This window comes from Brachionichthys hirsutus, chromosome 18 (genome assembly GCF_040956055.1).
Source record: "Brachionichthys hirsutus isolate HB-005 chromosome 18, CSIRO-AGI_Bhir_v1, whole genome shotgun sequence".
NCBI classification, from domain to species: domain Eukaryota; kingdom Metazoa; phylum Chordata; class Actinopteri; order Lophiiformes; family Brachionichthyidae; genus Brachionichthys; species Brachionichthys hirsutus.
Window position 1 is genome coordinate 8,888,560 of NC_090914.1, and position 8,570 is coordinate 8,897,129.

Consider the following 8,570-nt stretch of genomic DNA (forward strand, 5'->3'; position numbering starts at 1 on the left):
ATGGCCAGACCTCTCACAGACCAGGAGAAGCGCAAGCAGATCAGCATCAGGGGGATCGTGGGAGTGGAGAACGTGGCGGAGCTGAAGAAGGGCTTCAATCGCCATCTGCACTTCACTCTGGTGAAAGACAGAAACATTGCGACGCCCAGGGATTATTACTTTGCCCTGGCCCACACCGTGAGAGATCACCTGGTGGGCAGGTGGATCAGAACGCAGCAGTTCTACTATGAAGTAGACCCAAAGGTAAAAGGCCGGGCCTCAGTGCATTCCTCTCGGATGATGATGATGATGATAATGGTGCAGCTTTTCAGCATTCTCCACAAACATGTTCCTTATATTATAAGACTTTAAATGTCTTGCAGCTCTCCTAAATCAAGCGGTGGACATTTAGTCCCAACGTGAGTCTCCGAGTACACGTGTGCTTTATTTCTTCACGCATCCAGAGGGTGTATTATCTGTCTCTGGAGTTCTATATGGGGAGGACGCTCCAAAACACGATGATCAACCTGGGGCTGCAGAACGCCTGCGATGAAGCCATTTACCAGGTCAGATTACGGGTCAATGAGGCAACAAAAGAAACATGCATGTGTTGTTGTATGGGTTTTAATGCTTCTTGCTACTGTAGCTCGGCCTGGACATGGAGGAGCTGGAGGAGATGGAGGAGGATGCGGGTCTGGGAAATGGAGGGCTGGGGCGATTGGCAGGTAAGAAGCTAAACCGGTACCGCAAGTGCACAAAAGACCAGCAAGCAGGTATCGCCACATTACAACAACGCTCAAGTGTGTTATTGTGTCAGCCGTCCATGAAGAAACGTGAAGCCGCAGGTATATTGCAACACGATGTGTAATTGACCAAATGAACCCTTGTCTGCACTTCCTGCAACAACCGTCAGTTTCTCTCCCAGTTCAGCGCTCCGGTTTGATTTTTATCTTGCTTCCTGTTGCAGCATGTTTCCTGGACTCCATGGCCACGCTGGGTCTGGCAGCGTACGGCTATGGAATCCGCTATGAATACGGAATCTTTAACCAGAAGATAAGAGACGGCTGGCAGGTACCAACTGACATCCAAAATGCACGATCTCACGTGCAGGATTCTGTCATGCAGTGGGTTCGGACAAAGTAGGAATGAATTGGGTCAGAACGCGACACAGCAGGCCAATCATTAACGGCTACTCGGCTTGTGCTGCAAGCCCTTTCTCTCTGGCAATCTGCTGTTCAAATCCGGACTGCAAACATGCACCTCTGAACACTGAACCGGGTCCCAGCTCAGCGTTGACTCGCTGGGATGGTTGAACCTGGGCTCATCCGTCCAATCCCTGCTGCTGCTACTCAGCAAATGTTGGGACGGGTTTGCAAATTTACCAAACGTGTCTCCTCATCTAATCTCTACATGGATGTGACTGATCTTAAAATGTCGTTGTATTCATTGCATTATAGGAGGACAGTATTTTTTGGACCTGGCTACATGTACTGTTGCATTTAAGAAAGCCTTTTTATCTTTGTGCTGGACTCAAGGTGGAGGAGGCAGATGATTGGTTGAGACATGGAAACCCATGGGAGAAGGCACGTCCTGAATACATGCTGCCCGTTCATTTCTATGGGCGAGTGGAAGAAACGAGAGGCGGCTCCAAGTGGGTGGACACTCAGGTACGAGTAAAGATGTGGCAGGTTACTAGTCCCGATGAGGCCGGTCGGGGGAACTGAAGGTTTGACCATGTGAAGGCGTAAGTAGCCGTTAGCGTCGCAGCAGCAAACCCTACTTGTGAACTGTGCTTTTCCACTTTCATCCATCCAGGTGGTTTTGGCGATGCCTTATGACACGCCCATCCCGGGCTATATGAACAACACGGTCAACACCATGAGGCTGTGGTCAGCGCGTGCACCCAATGATTTTAATCTGACAGACTGTGAGTGCAATTTCACATTAAAAAAAAACAAACACACTTTTGCAACACGCCTTCTGCATTTTGTTTTAGGGTTTCAGCACAAAGCTTAAGCAAGCAAGAAAGAAAGAAGGAAATGGCTGCAACGGTGGCACCTTGCAAAAAAAAAAACCAACCGAAAAGATGTTGGCAATGCCAAAGATTGCTTCTCCTGCAACGTTTAGGGAAACGCAGCAATGTGTAATATGGATATGATCCGGTAAGAGTCTGACTAAAGTGCGCTTCACCTCCTCGTAGTTAATGTTGGAGATTACATCGAGGCTGTTCTGGACAGAAACCTGGCGGAGAACATTTCCCGCGTCCTCTACCCGAACGACAATGCAAGTTGAACGTCACACAAGTGTGAAATGTCTTCTCAGGCGATCCATGCCCCCCACCCTAAAATGAAGGTCTCTGCTCTGTAGTTCTTTGAGGGAAAAGAACTTCGTCTGAAGCAGGAGTACTTCGTTGTGGCGGCGACCCTCCAAGACATCATCCGCCGCTTCAAGACCGCTAAGAAGGGCGACGCCAGCCGAACCTCCTTCGAGAGCTTCCCTGACAAAGTGAGCATCATTCTCTTATTTATTGAATAATCCAAAAAAAAAAAAAAAAAGGGAGACTCAACCCAGTCTCTCCTGATCCCGAGCAGCTGATATTCTGAAGAGATAGTTTCTCCTAAAGAGTGACGCTTGTTCCAGGTTGCCATCCAGTTGAATGACACCCACCCAGCAATGGCCATCCCCGAGCTGATGAGGATCTTTGTGGACATGGAGAAACTCGACTGGGACGTGGTGGGTGACGACTGGATTTGGTTTGAGATTCACACCAGTAATGAATAAGCTATACTTCATTAGTGCTAACCCTAATCCATCAGGTATGAATCAGAAGGGAGTTATTGATGGGATGTAGATGGTACTGGGTCCTTCAACTGTTTGAATAGCAATGCAACATTACAAGTTTGACTCTCGCTTGTAGCATGGACTTTAGACCTTCCTCTACAGGTAGTTTACATCAGGCCCATCGGAGGTCAGAGAACAACACAAGGCTTGACAAATGGAACAGAAATATCTGTGTTGCATGATTATAACGTTTTGATTTGAACGGTTAAAATCAAAACGTGCAGCGATAGTTTTACCCATGATTCAGAGGTGGTGACGTATTATGCGTTTTGTGACGCTCCTTGCGCTGCAGGCCTGGGACCTCACTCGCCGCACCTTTGCCTACACCAACCACACGGTCCTCCCGGAGGCTCTGGAGCGCTGGCCTGTGGATCTGCTGGAGACCCTCCTGCCCCGACATCTGCAGATAATCTACCAGATCAACCAGGTCCACCTCAATGTGCGTACGGGGGCTAAGGCGTCCCCAAGCAGAAACACAAACTCATACCGCAGGACCCCTCATGTAATCCTTCTAATAAACAACTAGTTTGGCATTACACTCATTAAACCAAGCCCTTCCCAACCACTGTGCAAAGTGGTGAAGCATCTGTGTTTGAGATCAAACCTGAGATGAGACAAGATTATATATGATACGGGCAAATTGATTCAAGATGAGAAAACGGGTGCTACATGGGGATGGAAAAGAAAAACAAAGTCCAGGGCCATTTCATTTTCTACAATGTTACATTTTTACTACTGTCGGTACGAGTTGAGACCAAACCGCCGCGTGTTAAGACTCAATTCAAAGATCTGTGTTGTTGACCGCAGGGGATTGCAGCGCTCTTTCCAAACGACATGGACAAACTGAGGAAAATGTCTCTGATCGAAGAAGACGGATGCAAGAGGGTGAACATGGCGCACTTGTGCATCGTGGGATCTCACGCTGTCAATGGAGTTGCTGAGATTCACTCCAACATCATCAAGACTCAAGTGTAAGTAAAGTTTGCGAGCTAGGAATACTGTGTTGATGAATGTTCATTGAACGACCCAAAAAATGCAAAAACTCCTGGATCCGCCCCTTTATTTTGATTTATTTGGATCTTTCGCCTCCCAAACTCGTCGTTCAGCAGATCTACTTTATTTTCCTCCTATTTCCTCATCAGATTCCGTAATTTCAGCGATCTAGAGCCAGAGAAGTTTCAGAACAAAACCAACGGCATCACGCCCCGACGCTGGCTGCTGCTCTGCAACCCCGGGCTGGCCGAGCTCATAGCCGAGGTCTGTTTGCGCTGCCCGAGAAACAAATAAGCGAGAGACGCTTGTCACAGCTGAGACCCCAGAATCTTCATCTGTATGCTCTCCAACATGCTGCGTGATCAAATTCCTTTCCAGCCCAAATAAATATCAGATGGCGTCAACAGCTAGTTTTCCCCGCCCACTTTATTGTGATCTTTCATTTCGCCGTAGGTCATTGGGGAGGATTACGTTAAGGACCTCAGCCGGCTCCAGGAACTGAACGACTTTGTTGATGATGCTGCCTTCATCCGAGATGTCTCCAAAGTCAAACAGGTATCGCGGAACAAAGTGATTTAATGCAGTGTCCTTTTAATGATTTGTATTCAAAGATACTTATAATGAAATTCCTTGGAGTGTCGGTCTGGTTTTTGATGGATTATTAACGATTGGTCAAATATTAGCACTTTTTATTACAAAGAAAAGGGAGATGGCATGTTCTAGAAAGTTGGTTTGTCTGTTGTATAAAAAGAGAGGTAGAGACATTCCAGTCTGATTAATGCGCCGTGGCATTTAGAGTACTGGTCCAGACAGGCAGCACCGACAGCACCCGTACCTCAACAAATGGCTCCTTCCTTCTGGGTCTTGTCTCGTCTTCTCACAGGACAACAAGGTGAAATTTGCCCAGTACCTGGAGAAGGAGTACAGGGTGAAAATAAACCCGTCCTCCATGTTTGATGTCCACGTGAAAAGAATCCATGAGTACAAGAGGCAGCTGCTGAACTGCCTGCACATCGTCGCCATGTACAACCGTATGTAAACACAGGAATTCTCCATGCAATCGTCCCCGTCGTAAACAGGAAATCAGTTTCTGTTTCGTGAAACGGATAACTCACTCAAATAGTGACTTTCCCTCCATATAAACCCTTTTCTTTATGCATAAAATGGTGTGTTTGTTGAAAAAGACGGAATCACAATTCAGTGTCCTTGAATTGCATGAAGAGTTTATAACAGAAGAGTTAAATTAAGAAGAAAGAGCAGAGCTAACATGAAATGAGGATCTATAGCCACAGCTGTGATCCCGTTTCCTGTGTTAGGAAAGGCGTGCCAAGTTCCACAGTCGACAGAACTGTTCCGGAGCAGCACGCTCTAACGGGGACACGGTATTTCCTGGAATAAGCAAAGAGGAAAATTTTCTTTATTCCAATTTCAGTCTAAATTTTCATTTGTATAGGGAAACCTCTCCTTTTTAAATTGCATTACTTTTAATGGATCTCTGTCTCCCTATTTTGTCTCACAAGGCATCAGAATGAACCCAGCGGCGCCTTTTGTACCTCGAACTGTGATTATTGGGGGAAAGGTCAGAGAGCAACTGAAGCAAACAGATCAATTCCTTAACTCGAGCCATGCGTGCTGTGATACGTTTAATGCATTCTGTCGCCCCCTGCAGGCTGCTCCTGGGTATCACATGGCAAAGATGATCATCAGGTTGATCACCTCAGTCGCCGACGTGGTGAACAATGACCCAGCCGTAGGAAACAAGCTGAAGGTCATCTTCCTGGAGAACTACAGGGTCTCTCTAGCAGAGAAAGGTATCGCTTTTTATTTTATTTTACAACATGGGAAAAAGCTGCAGACCCTTCTATGAAAGATTGAGACGCTCCTTTTAATGAAGTCCCCTCGCTCTCTCGCAGTGATACCTGCCACAGATCTGTCGGAGCAGATCTCAACCGCTGGCACTGAAGCTTCAGGAACGGGGAACATGAAGTTTATGCTGAACGGAGCGCTGACCATCGGCACCATGGACGGCGCCAACGTGGAGATGGCCGAGGAGGCCGGCGAGGAGAACCTCTTCATCTTTGGCATGAGAGTGGAGGATGTGGCTAAACTGGACAAAAAGGGGTAACCAAATAATTGTGTTTGTTCTGGAAAAATTACCGTTGGATCGTTTTGAGTTGTTACAAGTAAGATGGGCATACTTTTTTTTTTTTTCAGATATGATGCCATGTCATACTACAAGAAGATCCCAGAGCTGAAACAAGTGATGGACCAGATAACAAGTGGATTTTTCAGTCCTAAAAATCCAGAACTTTTTAAAGACCTCACGAACATGCTCTTCAAACATGACCGGTGAGAAACGCTGTTTTACTTTGCAGCCCAGTTCCATTTGACATAAGCATCTAAAATACATCATTATTATTATATGATATGTTACATTAGTCAAATGTTTTTCTATCATGATGTCAAACATCTGTGAATTCTATTATGTTTGAGCTGCCAAAATGTATTGATCCTCCGTCTCTCTTCAGTTTCAAAGTATTTGCAGACTTTGAGGACTACATGAAAAGCCAACAGAAAGTCAGCAACCTTTATCAGGTAACACTGCAGGTTTGTGTGTCTCTCCCTACAGATGCAGCAAAGGAAGAACTTAAGTTCATCGTAAACAACAGCAGAACAAGAGTTTGATTTAAAAAAAAAAAAAAAAAGCGCTTTGGGTTGAGGTTAGGAAAAATATATTTCCAGTTTGTGAAACACTGACGTGAGCTTATAGGATCTTTCCTTATCTTTAAGTCTACTTGTATGTTTCTGTAACTTGTTCTTGATCGGTGTTTGAACATGACGAGAAACACACTAAACTCAGGCAGGTATTTCTGATTGTGAGCGTAAAATCAAACAAGCTTTACGTGACCACAAGAGGGGATACTTGTACGTGTTTTACTTCATTTTTTTATCAAAACAGCACTACAAAGAACTACTAACATATATATATATATATATATTTACATAAACTATGTTGTATTTTCCTCTTAAAGGATCCAAAGGCGTGGACAAAGATGGTGATAAAGAACATTGCAGCCACAGGAAAGTTCTCCAGCGACCGAACCATTACCGAGTACGCAACAGAGGTGTGGGGCGTCGAACCCACCGACCTGAAGATCCCACCTCCAAATGAGCCGAGGGAGGCCATCGAAGAAACTGCCCGAGCTCTGAAGAAAATGTGACGCCTCTTCACGACCGAGGGCTGCCCTGACGTTTACAAGCACGGTCTGAGTCTGCACGCGTCTCCAAACCGCTCCTCGAGGCGGTTCGCTATTACGCACGCACCTGATTTCATTTTATAGCGTGCAGTAAATTGAGTCAGAGGATGGCAGCGTGTTTCTACTGAGAGTTTACACGCAAGATAGCTGGAAAAGTCCCGTGCATGTGTCTGTAAATCAAAGGAAGGAGTTCATTTTTGAGCTGGTATTTTGTCCTTGTGTTGAAATAAAAACTTTGTGTGATGCATTATGTACACTGCAGTTACACAAATTGAACGGGGACGGTTTGGCAGAACGGAGAATACATCTTTCTCCTTCACCGGTTCCACTCTGTGGTTTACAGCCCTGCAGAAACGACACGGCTGCATTTGCTCATTTACCCACAAACGCGTGCGGCTGTGGATTAACCCGTGGGCCTCTAATACCCACTGGACTCTGTTAGGACCAATTCAAACGCCTCTATCTGGGGCTTTCATCCCATCTGGTCCCTAAGTTGCCGTGGAGACAGATGATAACAGGACTGCCATCTCCGAGAGTCTCCTGGTACCACTCCAGGGCTTCTCCCCGTGGCCCCCCTCCCATTGGCTGGCAGGGAGCGTATATGCCTTTGAGACGAAATGACAAAGACAAACAAATATGGTCCTGTTTTATCCAGTAGGTTTTGGTTCAGCACTCAAGAGCCACGAATACACAACACAACACATCGTGCCGCTTTTACGCATGCGTAAATAGCCCGCTTTTACGCATGCGTAAATAGCGCACGGCTGGAGCGTTCAGTCTAAAACAAGCAGGGAGAGATAAGGGCGTTTGTATAGTACGAATATTGCCTTACTTGTCAAACATTGAAACGTATGCTTCTGGCATAGGTGAGAAAACATCCCGGAATACAAGGGAACAGATCAAACAAACAGTCAGCCACGCCTCTTCCTCTTCCTCTTCCTCCTCCTCCTGACGCTTTTCAAAATCCGCTACAGAGTGACGGAAAGGAGGATGAAACGCCGCCGAGCACACAAAGCCTGAGCCAGCGCCCGAAGTTTGGGAATAAAACGTCTCCCCTGGGCTGCGGGGAAACCGCGACGCCGCGAAGGAGACATGTTTTAGGGCGCGTTTTATTATTTAAGTGTGCGTTTGGAAAAGGAGGCAGCTTGTCGGTGAGTGTTTATTCAGCGAGCTCGGTTCGCCTCAACCAGTTGCTTCTTCTTCTTACTGGATTCTGAACATCATTAGTTTGCAGATTAGAATTGCCTATTTGGATTGTGTTGTGTTTTAAAACTACCTTGACTTTGGATTTAATTACTGTTCTTGAGTATTCTTGCAGCACTGCTTCCAAGACAAGATGTGTGATTAAACTGCAAGATGTCTGAAAAGTATGCAGATGTAGAGCTACTGTAGTCTGAAAGTATTTACTCGACGTAGTTCGTCACAGACTTCATTTTCAAGGTGATCAAAGGGGTTCCATATCAGACTTAACGCACAAGCTCAACTTAAGTAATGCAACTA

General features: G+C 46.0%; 1 protein-coding gene across 1 annotated transcript; it reads left to right on the forward strand.

Moving 5' to 3' along the window:
* pygl (phosphorylase, glycogen, liver) lies at positions 1-7,309 on the forward strand. The gene is made up of 20 exons (XM_068752238.1): positions 1-243; positions 444-545; positions 626-704; positions 947-1,050; positions 1,515-1,646; positions 1,795-1,906; positions 2,180-2,262; positions 2,347-2,484; positions 2,620-2,712; positions 3,113-3,259; positions 3,628-3,791; positions 3,963-4,077; positions 4,267-4,368; positions 4,697-4,844; positions 5,334-5,392; positions 5,483-5,624; positions 5,727-5,934; positions 6,028-6,162; positions 6,342-6,408; positions 6,846-7,309. The coding sequence occupies exons 1-20, from the start codon at positions 1-3 to the stop codon at positions 7,032-7,034; spliced, it is 2,562 nt and encodes an 853-aa protein (XP_068608339.1). The 3' UTR covers positions 7,035-7,309.
* The last annotated feature ends 1,261 nt before the right edge of the window (positions 7,310-8,570 follow it).